A 20003-nucleotide genomic window follows, 5' to 3' on the forward strand; every position below is an offset into this window, starting at 1 on the left:
AATGATACAGAAACAACATTAATGTCAGATAATCTATCCTCTAATATACAAAGGCAATTGGCGTAGTTGGGATGTGACCCAAAAATGAGTCATATCCTATCTCACCACAGACAAAATGTAAATAATGAAATGCAGCTCTGGTCATATATGTCAAAGGCTGATTGTCTAGTCAAACTGAGGTAAATTCATCTGTCACATTGCCTATGATTCATTTTAAAAACGTTTTGATTTAGTTTTGTTTGATCAATAATTTTGGGGTTGTCGTAAAATGACATTCATCTTCCTGTTTTTGTTATCAGTAATGTACATCTGTGTTACACTTTTCTGTTATTTAGTAAATGTTTATTGTATTATTTTTCACATCATCTGTGTTGGTCTTTGTGTCAACAATCCTGTGCGTCATCTATATATGAGTATTGGTCACTTACAATTAACTCTGATTCATCTTGTGGATTTCTATTGTACAGTCTGCATTATCATGGTGATTTTGAATGTTAAAAGCAGATTTTGAATGGTATATTAATATATATTTTATATACAGGCACTATATGCCATCCCATAATTTTTTTTACTGTTAATATCTGGCAACCACAGCTGCCTGTATTATTTTTTACTGTAAATTAAACAGCATATTTTTAAAGTGCATATTCAGTTGCAATATGCAGTTGTATAGGAACAAGGCCAAAAGTATAACTCAACATTTTATTGTATTTATACAGGTCTTATATACAAAACACACATAATGAAGTTAAAATCTGGAATTTCACACTTTTTACAATCACTGGATACATAAAACTTTAGGGAAGCAAAACTGAAAGTTGAAAAAAGTACAGTAAAACACTGAAAGAGTGTTGAAATAGACATCCTGTTAACAGGGACACTCATGAGATCCTAAAAGGGACAAAACACCAGAGCAGCAAATGTAACGTAAATACTGTAGTTAAATCACCTTCAGTAGATTGAAATCACAACTGGAAATAGTTTCTTTGATTATTATTCACCAAATATAATTTATATCAAATTAATTACGCGCCATATGCTTGTCTTGATTGCAGGTTTTAACAGCCTTCATACTGTGTCTGTGTTTCTTTTCCGCTATTTAACTTTCAAACTCTCCCAATGGATTTATGGTCTTAAAAGAGGAAACAAGGACAAACACAGCCTTGAATTAAAGAATCCAATCAGCTTCTTTATGTGCACAAGAGGAGCCAGAGGTCTTCCAGTAAATGCATGTGTTTTGCTCCCACTGGGAAGAGCTGTCAGGGACAAAGGTTTAGGGTGTGTCCAATATCTCAAATCAAATCCCTTCCTGCCAACTTTCAGTAAGCCAACATGGCACTGCGGTGATTATGAGGAAGGACATAATTTAAATACCTTTAGGGCACAGAGAGACATTGTCAATGCTGTTTTGCAAGAAATGAGTCACAGTTTCCATTGTAGTCCACAAACAAGAAAGAATGCAAGAAACTGGCTTGATGCTCTTGTTAAAACTTTTTCATAGCTTATCTCAAGCTTTCCCTTAACACAAAACAATGGCAAAAACAAAATTCTGACAAGTGGACACCTGCACTGAAATTGAAACCGCTGGTCCTCCAAGGAGACTGTGAGTCAGCGACTACTTCTGATGACAAAACCAGATCTCTGGAAAATGGATCAAACTGTGCTACCTCCCACAACAAATACTTCTTAGCATTGGCAGACATCACCAGGAAGTCACTTTACACCCCGTTCATGAAGTAGTTCAAAAGAATAAAACACAAAATGGGCGCAACAAATTGGGGGCTCGTCCGGGATCGCAACTCCAGCTAAAACCAAAAGCCCACAGCTGTTCACAGCTGACATTCATCAAGATCCAGAGAATAAAACTCAGTCCCCGAACAGCATCGGGTTGACTCCCTCTGAAATCTCCTTATAAAATCATAAACTACACAGGTTACATACATTTCGAGAGGATTAACATCATATGAATACTCATAAAGTACACATGCTGTGCAATAATGACATTTAAAGAATACCATTAATGCATTATTTAAGTTAGTGGTGTTAGGCATAACCAGTGATTTGACCCTACTCTATACTTCAAAGCTTGTAGCTTAACTCGAAGAGACACATAAAAGCAGAAGAGACAGTTAACATGTACAAAAGCTGCTATTCACTCTATGTACAAAAACCCTGCTTAGTTGTTAATGAGAATTTTGCATGTCATCTATAAACTCACAAGTATAGATAAAGCAAAATGTGATTTAAATGTTAGATTAAATAAAAATAAACCTGTCAAGTGACATGAAATTAACTACTTGTTCAAGCAGGATGTTCAGTGCAGGTTTGCTGTTGATATTTAGGATGTTATTTGGGAGATGAGCCAGTGTAACGTTATTGTGCATTGAGATTATCCTTGAGGAAAGAGGTGAAAATTCTCTATAATGATTAATTATCAGTCTGTTTCATTTTCTTTGCAGTGACAAACTGTAATACCCTCAAATGTTCTTGGCTTTTAACACATTAAAACACATTAAAACGAGTGAGGACAAAGAGAGATTCATGTCATTTTTATACACCATGTCTCAAGTATAAAGGACTGGATATTGGAGTACATGATTAACTAACACATGATGTTTCTTCTGCACAGTTGTCAAGGCAAAATGGGTTCAAATGAAATCCAGAAGGCATTTTTTCCTGCAATAGGATGGGAAACAGACTCAAACAACGGCAAAACTGATCAAAAATTACTGTAAAAGTCACTGCAACATTATGTCTTTAAGGTTCTCCTGAAGAATTGTGTCTTTGACGGCATGAAAGACGAAGCGAATGTTCTCGGTGTCAATGGCAGTGGTGAAGTGGTGGAAAAGTGGCTTGCTGCGGTTGCGACGTTTGCGGTTGAAGCATTGCACAAGATAGGCCTGCACGTCCTCCAGTCGGTGAGGGTCTCCTCGGAAGTCGGAAAAGTGTTTGCTAATGTTGACTTTGAGTACCTTCTCCACCAGAAGGTCCATCTTGTTGAGGAAGAGGATTATGGACACATTGGAAAAGAGCTTGTTGTTGACTATGGTCTCAAAGATGTTCATGGACTCCACCAGACGGTTGGTGCGGCGGTCTTCCATCAGCACCTGGTCGTACTCGCTGGAGGACACCATGAAGAGGATGGAGGTGATGCCGTCAAAGCACTGAAACCATTTCTGTCTCTGAGAGCGCTGGCCACCCACATCTACCATCTTAAAAGGGATCTTCTTAATGACAAAATCGTGCTCCACAATCCCCTTGGTGGCCTTCCTGGCCAATAGGATGTCCTGTCGGCTCGGTACATAATTCTGTAAGAAAAGGTTGAGTAAAATTGAGTCAACAGCAAGTACACTGTTTATCATTAGATAGCATGATTGTTTTTTAGCACAAATCAAACAGTTTTTAGCAGTTTACTTCTGCTAAATTTATCTTAAATGTTTTTATTAACAATCTTATTATTTGCACAGCTCTTTTAGAGTTTTTTTATGGCTTGCGTTCTACTAGGGTTTTGTTTTTTAACCATTTGTGCAACCTAAAACATACTTAAAGTTAATACCTAAAACATACTTAAACATACAAAAGTAAAATAAGAGTGGTTCCCAGGCAATCTTTTGTCATAAACATATAACCTCTTAATGAAAATTGCCAGAAGGGCAGACAAAATGATCTTGAAGCAGTTTTCATAGGCCCCACATCCCACCCAAACTGACATGTATTTGTTTTGTCATTGGCCTTGGTTTCCGTGCTCACACAAAACACTTCCAGGCCTTTTTTTATCACTCATATGAGACACACTATGTGTTCTTGGCAACCTTGGCCAATATCAGTCTCAAAGAGACCATTTTACTTTCATTTTCAGTGTCTCCAGTCTTCAGTGTCATGGACACATTGGAAAAGAGCTTGTTGTTGACTATGGTCTCAAAGATGTTCATGGACTCCACCAGACGGTTGGTGCGGCGGTCTTCCATCAGCACCTGGTCGTACTCGCTGGAGGACACCATGAAGAGGATGGAGGTGATGCCGTCAAAGCACTGAAACCATTTCTGTCTCTGAGAGCGCTGGCCACCCACATCTACCATCTTAAAAGGGATCTTCTTAATGACAAAATCGTGCTCCACAATCCCCTTGGTGGCCTTCCTGGCCAATAGGATGTCCTGTCGGCTCGGTACATAATTCTGTAAGAAAAGGTTGAGTAAAATTGAGTGAGTAGCAAATACATACGGTTTGTCTTTAGATAGCAGGATTGTTTTCAGCACAAATCATACAGATTTTTAGCAGTTCTGCTAAATTTAATATGTTTTATTAACAATCTTATTATTTGCACAGGTCTTTTAGAGTATTTTTTTTATGGTTCACGTTCTACTAGGGTCTTTTTCCATTTGTGCAACCTAAAACATACATACTACATTTAAACATTCGTATATTTTTTAAATCTATGTGGTCAAAAGTAAAATAAGAGAAGTTCCTATAGGCAATCTTTTGTACATACAACCTCTTAATGAAAATTGCCACAAGGGCAGACAAAATGATCTTCAAAGCAGCTTCCATAGGGCCCACATCCCACCCAAACTAACATGTATTTGTTTTGTACATGTATTGGCCTTGGTTTCCATGCTCACACAAAACACTTCCAGGCCTTTTTTATCACTCATATGAGACACAGTATGTGTTCTTGGCAACCTTGGCCAATATCAGTCTCAAAGAGACCATTTTTCTTTCATTTTCAGTGTCTCCAGTCTTCAGTGCCACCTCCTCTGCTGGGAAACACTTTATAAAAAAACACTACTCTGACTAACTATCTATCTTTCTAACTATCTTTCCAGATGACTATCTTTGTTTATTTAATTTATGTATCATTATTAGAACAGTGAATGATCATATACCATGAAGATCTGGCACCACTAAATAATGTTTTGTTATCATGACTCACCAGTTGTCCAATCCAATCCAAGTTGTCCAGGAAATATTTCACTGATTCACTCTGTAAAAAAAGGCCACAAAAAAAGACAGGGTTTTACTCTGTGTGCAATAACGGACATTTCAGCTTATTCACATTTATGATTTAATTTAAATGAAGCAGAACAAACTAAACAAACCAAGTATGATAATTACATGTATTTCTGGGGTGAAGTCTGGAGTCCATAATATACATTTTTGGAAAGAAATGAGGACTTTTATTCAGCAAGGATGCATGAAATTGACAGTAAAGACATTAATGTTGCACAATATCACTGTTTTACTGTATTTTTGATCAAATAAATACAGCCTTGGTGAGCATAAGAGACATCATTTAAACATATTACAGACCCCAAACTTGTGTAGCTCTTCTACTCAGGCAGGACAATTAAAGTCTATAGAAAACACATTCTCAGTTCTTATTCTCACATAGTGATTTATTTGCAAAACTCTCTTTTAACATTTTTATTAAAACAAATAGGGCAACATGATCCCAAAAGCTGTTCTAATTCAGGAATGGAAAGTCTACAAGTAACAGGATGTTCCTATCTTTGTCTGAGAACTATGCGGGACACTCATACCCCATAGTGCCCATCAGCAGAACTCCAGTTAACTCTATAATGTAGCTTTTACACATAATGCTCATAATCTCCTGTTACTTCATAAAATGCTGTGTGGGGAGTCAGATGAAAAATCATTCTCAAGTATTGCTCCCTTGGACCAACATTTGGTTAAGGAAAGGAACGAAAGGAAAGGACATGACGTGTGGCCAAGTATGGTGTCCCATACTTGGAATTTGTGCTCTGCATTTAACCCATCCAAGTACACACACACACAGCAGTGAGTAGTGAACAAACACGCGCACACACACACACCCGGAGCAGTCAGTGAGCAGTGGGCAGCCAATGCTGCGGCACCTACTCAAGGGTCTCACCTCAGTCGTGGTATTGAGGGTGGGAGAGAGCACTGGACATTCACTCTCCCCCACCTACAATCCCTGCCGGTACCGAGACTCGAACCCGCGATCTTTGGGTTACAAGTCCGACTCTCTATCCATTAGGTCACGACTGCCCCTGTGCACATTAGCACAGTCTGTTTACATTACAGAATGATGGCTCTAATAAATGGATCCTATAATATCCAAACATTACAAATAACAGGCACATGAATTCCTGCAGGCACTATGTGTTGAACTCAGCTCAGACTTTCACTCCTATAACTACAGGAGATTCAGGTCAGAGGTCGAAGCCCAATCCATATATAAAGCTGACTGATGAGACGTCTGAAGCTCAGGGTGATTGGAGTCAGTACAGCATGTTCACACTGGTCTCGTCCAAGAATCAGTTATGTCTGCTGCCTTCATAAGCCACAATCTACTGATAACTGCATTTATTGTCCAATATCTGGAGACTTTTCCAAGCAAAAAAACAGGTTCTGTTCTGTCTTATTAGAATGGACTCCCTAGAATGAAGCAATAGAGAGATGAACTAAACTGCTGTGTTGAGCATTATTTCCTGACAAAGTTGTTTTCACGCAGGCTTTTAGATGGCAGACACTGCAGCCTTGGCGTTTCAGTGAACATTGTCTGGAAAAGCAAATTGTGTCCTCTAGTTTGTGTGTGTCTCACAAAGGCCCCTGGCCTGGCCCATGTTCCCAACAGGAAACAGCTGTGTGTGAAACAGGGGATTAGTCGAACAGCGCTGGCCCTCTATAACAGACTGAAGCCCAACACCCCAACCCTACACACAACACCGCACATCATAAGAGCTTAATGTAACGCAGGAAGGAAATCACATAGATATCTGATAGCAGCTCACACACACACACACAGACACACAGACACACACACACACACACACACATGTCTGGTCAGCTATCCTTGTGGGGACTCTCCATAGGTGTAATGGTTTTTCTACTGTACAGACCGCATTTTCTATTGCCCTACCCCTAAACCTACCCCTCACAGGAAACATTGTGCATTTTTAGATTTTCAAAAAACTTCATTCTGTGTGATTTATTAGCTTGTTTACCCGTGGGGACCTCAATTTAGGACCCCACCGTGACACGAGTCCCCATGAGTCTGTGTGTATTCAGGTTTAAGTCCCCACCAGAATAGAAAAACAGGTACACACACACACACACACACAGACAGACACTTCTTTAAATTATTTTCAAAATATTTATTCATAATTATATATAATTCTATCATTTAATAATAATATTTCAAAACCAAAAACAAATATTTTATATTTTACATATTGCCCATATATGATACATATTTTATATGGGAAACATAAAAATGCAAATATAATTTGCAATATCATTAAATGATCTTTTTTGGGGGGAAATATTAAATAGCTATGTAATGTATTCGTTTTTTATTTATATGATCAAATTGAAAGAAAAAATGCATAAAGCCCAAAAGTAAAAAAATAAAATAAAATAAAAATAATATTTTTTGTTAACTGAAATAAACATTATTAAAATAACTGAAATATATTGCCATGACTCTAAACCTAACTAAAATAGAAAGGACCCAGAATTCATTTAATTTTAGATACACAGTATATTACAGCATTTTAAACCTTTATAACCTTCATTAATCACAAAATTCACCTAGATTTTATACTGTTATATTTCAGTGACAGTTTACATTGGTACACATTAGTTGCCCAAAAATACTACAACTAAAATAAACACTACATAAAGTGTCAGTGAAAACTAAATACAGTAAATAGTTACAACTAAAACTATACTGGAATTAAAAGAATCAGAGTGGAAACTAACAAAACTAAATTCAGTAAAAGATCTAAATTCAAAGCTAGTAATCCTGAACCAAGTGATCCTTTATATTTTTTTCAGTCATTTCACATTATGGGTGATGTAATGTTATGGGCAAAAACATTGAAAGTACCATTACCTATATATAAATGTATAGAAATATTGGCATAATAAATTCATCCCTATGCAGTATAGTCAGAAGTTGCAGTAGAACAGAGCTAAAGCACAGTATTGTCAACTGACCCTTATCTGGGCTCTCTGATTGGTCCATGCTCTGCGCAAAAGTAGCTATATGCTGCAGGTCATTGGCCAATAAAGCTGGAGGTCTCTCTCCTCCCTCCATCTGAGCTCAACATGCACATGACGGCCTGCTGAGAGTGTGGGAAAGATCTACGCTGAGGCCTTGCAGGCCAAAGCCACAACTTTAGCACAATGTAAGAAAGTGTGCCCATGGGTATTTGTGCAGTGAGTAAGGGGAAGCATGATTGAGCACGGCCATGTACAGAGGCCTTAATCCCTTCCCTTCCCAGCAGTGATCTCAATCTCAGTCCCCTTCAAATAAACAGCAGATCTCCAGAAATTAGATTAAATTAAAGGCATCCCTCATGACCCTTGACTCAAATATAGACCCTAATCACTTAGAAACTTAGAGAAATGCCTCGAAGGAAAAAATGTTAGGTTAAAAAAAGATCTTGAGAAGCACACAGCATAAATCTTGCAGTATTCTCTGTTTCGATCAAACAGCATCGGTGTCGTCTTGGGAAAGAGCTCGTATGAACAAAGCTGAGTGGAAGGGATGAATGCTTTTCTAAAGTTTCAGCGGGTCCATCAGGGATTCTTTTCACCGCACACTTTGTTATATCTGACAGTAAAACCTTCCTCGGCATTGAGTGGAGATCTTACTTAAGTGATGTTTAACTGCCAGATCCAGCAGCTGTGCTTTGTTGGTGGATAACTGTTCCACGGTGACTGAGAACAGACATATCACTGAATGTTTTCATTTCTCTCTCTGTAGGAAATGTGTTGTGCCGATCTAGAAAAGTAAGAAATACAGCTGTATGTTCCTACTTTTTTCCAAGAAACATCTTTCGGCTGGCTGAAAGGAATAGTTCACCCAAAAATACTTCTTTTCACTAATCCTTTCATTTCATTCCAAACCTGTTTTTTTTTTTATTGGACACAAAGAAAGAAATATAACAGAATGACAAAATGAATTAACCTTAATATGCTCCAAAAAACGTAAAAATCCAAGAATTGCAAATGAGATTTAAGCATTTAAGAAGATTTTTAGCAGACTTAGGGCCAGATTTACTATCAGTTTGCGTCAGCGCAAACCCTCATTTGGTGTTAAAAAAACTACTGTCAGGATTTACTAAAGACACGCAGTAGGAAATTAGAGCTGAAAAGGTGTGGACCGAGTTATTTTTGCTACTCACTTTACTGAATATACATTTGTAGGTGTTTCCCTTACGATCGTTACATTTCTGGGAGGAGAGTATTTAAATGAATCACACAACGTGATTTACTAAGATTTGCGCTTGTCAATTTACTGGTATTTGCTGCATTATTTAACGCCCAAAAAAAGCATGTCTTAAAGCAGACGGTAATTTGCGCTGCTCTTGGTAGATTGCGCTGGTCATTATGGAAATGAGATGTTGCGTCTGTGTTCTTTAATGTGCGCATTTTCAGTAAATCTCCCGCAGAATTTTCCCTTTTATCGGCGCTTTTATGGAATTGTGCTCTAACGCTAATTTGCCCTGTTCAGTACATCTGGCCCAATGACTTCAACTTTACTTTGAAGTAATACAATAGCTTTGAAAGAACTTGCCATATAAAATCTAATCATTTGTTGGAGTTTGAACACTATTTTCCACTATTTGGAAAAGAGGAGCTGAGACATTTTTCAAAATATCTCCTCCATAAAAGAACAAAAGAACAGGTGAAAAACGTAAAAAAAATTATCCTTAAAGTCTCCTCGAAAATATCAAGTCAACAGCAAAACTTTGAAATACATTTCTGTTAATTTCAGAGAGAAAATCAACCCTCTTCTGCATTGACGATGTCCGCCCTCGCCTCCGTAAATATCAGATTGTGTAAATAATCCTCACGCAAAACAAACAGAGCTCGATTTCCCGGTTCTTGGAGTGGGATTGCCTGTTTGGTTTGGATGCATGAAGAGAACTCATATTAATCCCCCACATGGAGCTCCTTCACCTCCAGAACTTCACAGAACCTCGGGCTGCTCCCACACTGTTGATCTAGCTGAAACCGTACACCTCGCCTTTTATCTTTGCGGATAGACTCGTATTATGATTTCTGAATTGGAGGAGACCAGTAGAAGGAAAGTCTGGGAACTCAGAAAACAATTTGGAGACTTACATTATGCCGGAGGTATGTTAACAATAACATGAGCTGTGTTCCTAGAAACGAAAAACTAATGTTGTGAACCTTTATGCTGATTATATGTACATTACCATTTAAAAGTTTGGGGTCAGTAAGAAATTAATACTTTTATTCAGCAAGGATGTATTAAATCGATCAAAAGTGACAGTAAAGACATTTATAATGTTACAACAAATGCTGTTCTTTTGAAATTTCTATTCGTCAATAATCTATTTCTACATATTAAACAGCACAACTGTATAACACTGACAATAAGAAATTAAGATGAGATGTCTTGATGAGATGTCTTGAATTAAGTCTTGAGATGGCGCCGACGCTGATGGCTGCCTCCGTGGCGTGCTCCGCAGTTGTTTTTATGTTTTTGTTAGTTTGTCCTGTCTTTAGTTATATCCCTGCAATCAGTTTCACCAGAGACGAATTGCTGGACATTCGGAAGTAAACACCACCTGATATTTCACCGGTTTTCGATTATTCTGATGTTTTGCTGGACATTGTAGTCAGGGGAGCTGTGGCGCTGATCAAGCGCTTCAGGACGCGCAGACAGGGGAAGCGAGCCGGCGCGCTCGTGAAGCTAAGGCAGCGCGGATTCAGAACGCCGTTGCCTAGCATCCATCTGGCGAACCTCCGCTCTCTACCCAACAAGTACATACAACTGTCTATTGTTCTATACCTGTACATACAATTGTCGATTTGTATATTTTTTATTCCTTATTTTACTTGTTCTATTTTTTATTTATTTTTATTTATTATTATCTGTGTTTTTTTGTTCTGTCACTGTCATTCTGTTACACTGTGGAAGCTTCTGTCACGAAAACAAATTCCTCGTATGTGTAAACATACCTGGCAATAAAGCTCATTCTGATTCTGATTCTGATTCTGATAATAAAACATGACACTGAAGACTGGAGTAATGATGCTGAAAATTCAGCTTTGCCATCACAGGAATAATTTTTTTAAATGTGTTAAAATAGTAAATAGTTATTTTAAACTGTAAAAGAAAATCACAATATTACTAGGTTTACTGAATGTTTCTTATATGCAATAAAATAAATGCAGCCTTGGTGAGTAGAAGAGACTTCTTTCAAAAACATTACAAAATCTTATAGACTCCAAACTTTTGAACTGCAGTGTATATTAACCACAATAAAAATTATGATTAATCATGGCTGACAGCGCTATGAATTATATAAAATATAATGTTATTTTGTTAATATTGTTTTGTTAATGTAATGTTTCAGTTAAGTGCACATTCAGTGGAACAAGGCTGATAGATAAGTCTCTCTGGACTATCCAAATGTGTCTGAAGGAGCTCTGTATTCTCCAGAGCCACGTCTAATATATGTATCTTTATAGTACAGTGACACATAGCTGCTCTCAATATAGAAAACAGCCAAAAAGTCGAACACATGAACAGACTGGTTAAGAAATCTGTCCACAGGTCTCTGACATCTCACATTAGTGCCAGTGGAGAGCAACTACTGTTGAACAATATCCTGACAGAAATGTCACTTCTGAGCATGAAGATCTGTACACTCTGTCAATCTAATGCATTGCTTGGTTTCAGACCAATGATAGCCAGTCAGAAGAACAGAAACCATCTGCTCTGTTGACCCACAAGATAAGCAAAATATGATATAAGCTAGTGCCACAACTAATAACTAGTAACTATTAAAGTTTCAATTTATCAATTATTTATTTGATCCAATCAAAAAGACTGAAGATTTTAGTTCCACCATAATACTGAAAAAGCACTGTTGTCCTCCTAACAATGTGCAAACTACCAGGTATGCAATATACTGCTATTGTCCTTTAAATGTAATATAGTATTTAAATACAATAGCTAGTTTTGGCATAAATACCACTATATAAGTCAGAGTTGTTCACATAATCAAAACCAAAGTAACAGAAATAGTTTGTTACTGAAATTTTTTGTGCTTATAAATGTCAGGAATTATTTACTATAATGCCATTAGTTACTGTTACTGATATAAAATATAATTTCTGGCATTACATGATTTTATAATTTTAATTAGATTTATTTTAAACAAATTTAATGTCCAATATTTTATTAAAATGACAAAATGAATGCACTGCACTTCTCTGCTGTGTACTAAACAGTGCAATACTATCCTGACTTTTTAGAATAAGTTATGGCCACATAAAGCTAACAATATGCCTATGACCTTCTCTGAAGCATTAATATAAAATTCTCTAATGGACAATTTGGGTCATTAATCAATAAAGACATCAATAAAGTAAACACTAATCAATAAAGACATTTTTTTTTTTTATTGCTGAATTGTTGATCAGTTTATTATGGATTTTATCAGTTAGTTGTTGCAGCCCTAGCGTCATCATTTCCTTAACTCAGTTTAAGTGTGACCTCAGTGGCGTGACCTCAGCAGCAGACACAGTCTGTCAAGTCCTCTGTAATGTGAGAATGTGTAAAAAGTGTGAGACTAAGAGGCGAGCCGCTGTGTTCGCTCCTCCTTCCACACTCCATGGCTCTGCGGGTATTTCCCTCTTTTCTCTCCCGTGTCTCACCTCAATCAGTTCTGCTCCTATCTTATCCATTCGCCTAATGGCGGCCCCTCAGGGAGACTGACCCTAGACAGGCCTGGAAACAAACCACTGATGGGTGGAATAAAAACAGAGTGGGAGATAAAAAAAAATAAAATAGTCGAGAAAAACTGTGGGTGTATGACGTTTTCGATAACAGCCAAACATCCAAGGACACGGCTGCCTGTAAAGTCAGTTTTTCCTCTTCCAGTACAGTGCTCCCCTTGGGTCTGTTTTCAATAAGAACAGCCCACTCACCATCTGTTTCACAGGGGCTCAAAACATAATATCTACTGCTAATCCTCACACTTTTCTCATGGACATGAAAGCGGTATTGAATTGTGTACTGAGCTTTACTGAACATGCAGATGGAGGAAACTCAATTTGTTCAATGTCTCTCTAAGCCCATCATACCCAGAGAACAATTATGATCTTGGAACCTAAATCTAATGCACTTTGTATAAAATGCACACACATATATAAATTACACCACCAAAAAATAACATAAAATGTGGGGTCTGTACGATTTTTTAATGTTTGCTGACAAAGGGTAAAAAATATAGTAAAAACAGTAATATTGTGAAATATTATTACACCAATTTTCTATTTTAATATATTGTAAAATGTTATTTATTACTGTGATGGCAAAGCTGAATTTTCAGCATCATTACTTCAGTCTTCAGTGTCACATGATCCTTCAGAAATCATTCTAGTACTGATTTGCTGCTTAAGAAGCATTTCTTATTATTATTGATGTCGAAAACAGTTGTGCTGATTAATATTTTTGTGGAATTTTTGAAAGGTAGTGTATAATGTGGCTCATTTGTTTCTCATGTTATTCCAAACCCATGTGCCTTTTTTTTTTCTTCTGTGAAACACATGAAGATACATTTGAAAGAATCACGCTTTCAATGCCATTACAATGAATGCAGAGCTTTCAGATTGCAATAAGGATTTAAAAGCAATATACACATATCAAAAAAGTGACCCACTTGACTTATGCACTAGTTTTCCAATTTTCTGAAGTCATGCAATGGCGTTGTGTGAGAAATCGATTCAAAATTTTTATTGTTATTCATTGATAACATTATAAACTGATAACCATTGTGACCAAATGGTTTACCAATGTGTGAACTAACCATTCAGACTGATTTTGTGAGACAATTTGGTTCATTCTTTGAAAAGATTTGACTTCAAAAACATTATTTTTTTTACCGCATGAAATCCACAGTGTTGCATAACTAAACAAAACATATACGTACATTTTTGTTATTATCCAGATTGATTTTTTTTTTTTTTTTTTGGTGCCCAAACAATTTTAGGGAAAAATTTAAACATTGCATTGTTGTAATTCCATGGAAAAGCGTGATTCTTTAGTCTCTGAAGAAAAGTTTTTAAAAAAAAGAAAGAAACGAATCATCACACTATAATATTTTAGACTTGTTTTTAGACAGGAAAGCACCTGCAGACTCATGCACAAACCTTTCATTTCCATTATAAGGAGTAAAATAACCTTGATAAGCCACTTGGGCGTATAATCTCCAGCCTAGGAATGTCAAGGCAATGGAAGTGTTTGTCATGGTCATATCAAACCTCAGCAATGTCTGTAGAGTACTTTGACTAAGTTGTACTATAATGGCCTAGATAGGGCAAACAGACAGATAGGACACTGGAGGAGCAGGCCAAAATGAGCGTACATTTATCGCTCCTGACAGTCTGTCTGCAGATAGCACATGACAGACAACAGGGCAGTCGGAGAAATATGGCTGAATGCACTAGTGACACCTCTCAGAGTCAAAAGCCATTCTGCCCTGTTACTTCCATTCCGCCTCCTAAGAAATGAGGGGTTATAGTGAAGTTAGCGAGGACATGACTAGTGATCGACCGATATTGATATTTTATAACCGATACCGATACCAATTATTTGCATGTTTATGTGCCCGATAACCGATATGCAGAACCGATATTTATTTACTGTTATAAAGTAAATAAATGACTGAGTAAAGTAAGTCCATGCTTCACTTTGGTTTTACCTCCTTTCAGTCATCTTAAAAAAAGTGTTGAAAATTAGCAGTCTTTCATGTTAAAATTAATCTTCATACTACAACAATAAAAAAACATTTTATTTAAAGCATCAGCAGCAACACTAATATTAACAATAAGCAAAATAAATGTAGAAGGTCTAATGTTTTCAAATGGAGAAAATAAATAAAGGAAAGGAGTCATATCAAACTACAGTTTTAGTAGGTTTATAAGATGTTTAATAGGCTAAAGAGTGAAGAATAATTCACTGGATAATGTTAATTCACTGAATAATATTCTCTGGAATATTGAAATATAACAAACAAAACATCGTATTTTATTGCATTTCTCAACTGGCATGTTATATCAGAATTACTAATAATGTTTTTGTCCCGATACCAATTATTTGCATGTTTATGTGCCCGATAACCGATATGCAGAACCGATATTTATTTACTGTTATAAAGTAAATAAATGACTGAGTAAAGTAAGTCCATGCTTCACTTTGGTTTTACCTCCTTTCAGTCATCTTAAAAAAAAGTGTTGAAAATTAGCAGTCGTTCATGTTAAATTTAATCTTCATATTACAACAATAAAAAAACATTTTATTTAAAGCATCAGCAGCAACACTAATATTAACAATAAGCAAAATAAATGTAGAAGGTCTAATGTTTTGATCTCTAGACATGACGCCCAGAAAAAGCTGAAGAAAGGGGATGTAGGAATGATAGGAATCTGGGAACATTGAGTTGCTGTTTAAGATGTTGGAGTACAGGTCAGGTCTGTAAATACAGGTCTATAAATTATCTGTTTTTGACAAAAATGCACAGTTTATGTTTCAGTGTTTCTTATTTTTAAGTCATTTTAGATAAGAGTGGCTGCTCTATTAATAAATGCAAATACAGAAATGGTGAGAAAATCTAAGTGTTTCAAATAATTAAAAACCCTTCTTTAGTCTCTTAAGGAATAGCACTGGCACAGTGTAGATTATCATGCCAGAGAAAAGAGAATCTAAAAGCATATTAGTGATCAAGACACATCATGGAGAACAATCTGCACAGCTCACTTTCTTCAAGCCTTTTCTTCTCAGATGCACAGATGAATCTAACACAACATATCACATTTAAAAATGAATAAATAAATACATTTTTGTGACATTTTCATGACAGTTAAGCACCTCCCATTACATTATCATTACTGTAATATGAAAAAAGTATATATTATTTAAAATGTAAAGTACAGCCGAAGCACAATTGTAATTATACATTATGGTCGTATTTGCAAAATTTAATGCTCATATAATAATAATAATAAAAAATTGTATTAATAAATAAAATAACTGTCTTTAATAATATAAACTGTAATACAGTAATTACAATAATGAGAATGAAAATTTGTAGCATTAATGTCACAAATGCAAAACATATTAAATAAAAAATAGGAGAATTCATTCCCTTTATGCAATAAATAATAAATGACTTTTTTCTTTGATTTGAGAGTGAAATGTCACCCACACATTTTAGGTTGCCCTTCTTTAAGTAAAACTGCAATCTGCTAGAAACACCAGTCTGTTTGTCTCAGAAGAACAGAAGCGAGGTACATCAAATACTGCCCCCAAAAGTACAGTCTGTGTTTGAATATTATTATCCAAATATAGTGAAATATAAATATCCATTTTTCATCTCATTTCCGGATACCCTAAACAGAGGAAGTATTAAAATTGCTTTTAAGCTATTTTTATAGATTAGCTATGTGAAACAATTCAGTGGAAGAACATGAACAATTTTGAAAGCAGCAATAATGTCATGAAGCCACTTAGTAGCAAAGCTATTTATCTAATGTCTACATCTGCCTCATTACGTGCTTTTCTTGCACTTTGTAAATAAAAAAAAACTGAGGAATTAATCAAATGTTTTCTGGAAGTGATCTCAGCAAACATCTCAGCCAAAACACACAAAACATCTGGTCAGTATGCCTTCATCAATCTTGCCACTACCGATTAACTGCAGTAATTAACCGTAACTCTCTCTGAACCATGAATGACATTGTGTCTGGGTTTCCTCCATTTATTCACTTCTCATACATTTCAAACCAGGCTCTAGCTATGAATGTCCCAGTCCAGTGTCTATATCCCAGCTGTCTGAATAAGTCTGGCTATGTTCCGGGGTGGAGCGTGTTACCCATTGACCGGGAGTCAACTGAGCAACAATAGGGCATTATTTACCCTGGCCGCAGCCAAAGGAGTGGCGGGACTCAGCGAGAAAAGTTCTCCCACAGCTCAGCACTCTTCTACGCCCGCGTACTGCACACACTCTTAGGCGGATTTACTTTAATTACAGAGTGTGTAAAAACCAGGCGACTATTGACAAAGCATACTTCGCTCCGGCGGCCACAAACGCTCAGCAGTAATCGCAGCCACATCCGCTGGAGAGAGAAGCCAGATTGATTTAATGAGAAGAGTGGATTGACAAAAGTCTAGGGAGGTGCCGATACAAATTAAGATGTCCCATAGTGTTAAACTTTTTTAACTGATGTCTAAAGTTAACTCATTAATTTTGACAGTAATAGATGTATTTTGTTCATTTTTTTCTCGCAAACTTTTCACTGACCCCTTTGTGGCTCACCAAAACACTGGTCCCTTCAGGAACATACAAGGATAAGTTAAGCATGATGTTGAACCTGCACTTATCCAGCTCATTCTCATTTGCATATATTCAATTAAGCCATGTAAAACGCTTGTCGGCAAAATATTGCATGCAAAACAGCAGCTCAGACATTCTGCAAAACATCTCCATTAGTGTTATTAAAAAAAAGAGAGAACATCAACCCATGATTTTTCATTTTGAGGAAACCATTTCTCTGCTAGAAGATGTACTGGCTTTTGACAGCAGTAGACACGCATTGGCTTCTGGTTGTGTTTGTGTTGTGCTGCATGATGTCTAGGCTGGCTGTGTTATTGGGGAGGTGGACTGGTCTCTGGAGATCTACGCTGCAGCTGCTCAGGAATGTGAGCTGTTCTGCTTATCTCCAGCTCTTCTGAGGAAGGCTTATGTTCTGCTATAAGCCATCGCTCCTAGTCCGCTCAGTAAACAAATACGCCCTTCCTCTGTATGGATTCACTTTATATATTTTGGATTGGCCCTCTAAGACCATCATACAATTCAAATGGGCCCCACATTTACAGAGTGTAAACAGAAAAACAGAGCGATGCAGGCTCGGGCCCGGTGAGACCTCCGGGAGGCATCGTAAACTATTAAAGATCATCCTTAAAATTGTTGTTTCTGGGTAACTACGCACAGCACGGTCGCTCGCTCTGCTGCCAGGAATCTCGTTAAAACATCTTGTACAGAAAAAGTGGGGTAACAGGAAGCTTACCAGCACCCATCTTATTTTCAGCCGTGAGGAATTTAAGGCACATCCAAGCAACATCAATCTCCCTGAGGAATGTTGAATGCCGCCCAGCTTTTGGGCAGCGGCGGGGGTATCTTTCTTGGGTCACGAACTGAAATGTTTTTATGCGGGGCGGGTGTGTGAATCCTGAAAAATGTCTTAATTTCTGCTCTTTGTGTACACGAAATAACAAGCCCACTAATGGAATGTTTCAGCAAATATAATGATGTTCTGTGTGGTTTTATGTGCTGAAGCTCACAGGACGGGGCCCACTGTCATTTGGGACGGTTCTCTGTGTAAAGGACACCCCCTCCCTCTCTTGCACAGTCCCACAAAGAGACATCATTACTCCTTCTGCAGATTCTGTCTTTGGCAAAAGCCCAGCGAGCTTCCCTGTTATGGCTGAGATGGCTTTCAACAGATGAAATATGACTGGAGCTTCATATTTAACAAACATAGATCTTGTCCTCTGACAAAAACTCTCACATAGGTGCTACAAAACACAGAGGCAGAAAAACTGGAATGTCTCCATTCATCAGGTCCTGACTATCATAGGGCAAAATAAAAATGATCAATTGAACATTTACTTCATGTCCTTATGGTAAAAACAATAACAACAGACAATAAGATGGTCATACACGTGTGCAAGATCATTTTGAATCCGATTAAGAAAGTAGTCAGATTTAATCATTTACATGCTGAATTGTTCCTGTTGATTGTATTATTTCAGATCTACAATAACCCCTTTCAATCCGATCAAAATTTGGATCACCTGAAGGCTTTCAAGTCCAATTGGGCCATCAATCCAATTAAAAATGTATTATTTGGGTGTACGTAAACAGCTATTGTGAGTTATAAAGTCACATTTGCAAGATGCAAATCGCAATTATGAAAATTAAAGTCATATTGTGCTATATAAAGCATGAAGTTAAAAACTGGGAGGCAAAGTCACTACTATTACAAGAAATACCGTCTTAATCATGAGACAATTACCTTTTTATTTTTTATGGAAATGATCTTCCATACATTTCATTTCCAAATCAAAAGAAAAAAGTCATCACAGTTAAGGATAATCATGAGCAACTGAGTATTTGTACATTATAGAATCATTTTTAAACTGCTTTTTATGCAGATTATATTCTTTAAAATAATTTAAAATGGTGTGTGTAGTCTGTTGTAATCTGTTTTACTGTAATGAAAATAATGTCACAATGCAAAAAGTTTTAATGGCTCCATCTTCTTTACGCAAAATATATTTTTTCTGTTGGTTTAGAGGTGAAATATGACCAATAATATAAAACACAGTCTTTGTGAGAATCACCTATTCCCTGTTATGGATGCACAGCCTCTGCCAATAGTAGTAACATTGTAAATTCTCAATTTTCATTGTCACTTTCAAATCAAATCATTGAATTTAATTTGGAATGAATTACGCTTTCCTATAAATCATAAAAATATTTAAAAAGTTTTACAATGATTATTCAACTTAGTGTCTCACTTTACTTGATACTGTATACAAGTGACCCACCCTTTTGGATGGAAGTGAAGACTATGGTGAGTTTGTCAGGAAGGAATTTATGATGGCTCTGACTCAACTGTGGTGAAGCTGCATTGCACAGACAGATCTCTTCTCTAGTCTGGGCTGTGGCTGAGATCTAGTGTGGTTTCTTGGGGGGGGCAGCAGCGTCAGCCTTCAACAAAGCAGCAATACTTGCTTCCTGTCCATGAACTCTCCACAGCCTTCAAGCAAAACAAGGTTTGTGTCCAATCACAATATGACCAGAGCCGCATTCCCGCTAACAGCGAGTCTTGTGATTTTGGCAGCCTTCTGACAATGGATCCAGTCCATTTTCTTAGTTTTTTTGTGTTAATATTCTAGTCTTACACACATT

General features: G+C 36.9%; 1 protein-coding gene across 1 annotated transcript in view; it reads right to left on the bottom strand.

The window, feature by feature from the left end:
- Positions 1 to 722: 722 nt before the first annotated feature.
- The window catches only part of LOC107753491 (guanine nucleotide-binding protein subunit alpha-12), a 36354-nt gene continuing 17073 nt past the window's right edge, over positions 723 to 20003 (bottom strand). Inside the window, exons 3-4 of the mRNA XM_016569647.1 lie at positions 4931 to 4981; positions 723 to 3308 (exon numbers count right to left, since the gene is read on the bottom strand). Coding sequence (XP_016425133.1) covers positions 2739 to 3308; positions 4931 to 4981 — 621 coding nt within the window. The 3' untranslated portion in view covers positions 723 to 2738. The remainder of the gene's footprint in view (positions 3309 to 4930; positions 4982 to 20003) is intronic.

Source organism: Sinocyclocheilus rhinocerous, unplaced genomic scaffold (genome assembly GCF_001515625.1).
Source record: "Sinocyclocheilus rhinocerous isolate Xijiao unplaced genomic scaffold, SAMN03320098_v1.1 scaffold1303, whole genome shotgun sequence".
NCBI lineage: Eukaryota > Metazoa > Chordata > Actinopteri > Cypriniformes > Cyprinidae > Sinocyclocheilus > Sinocyclocheilus rhinocerous.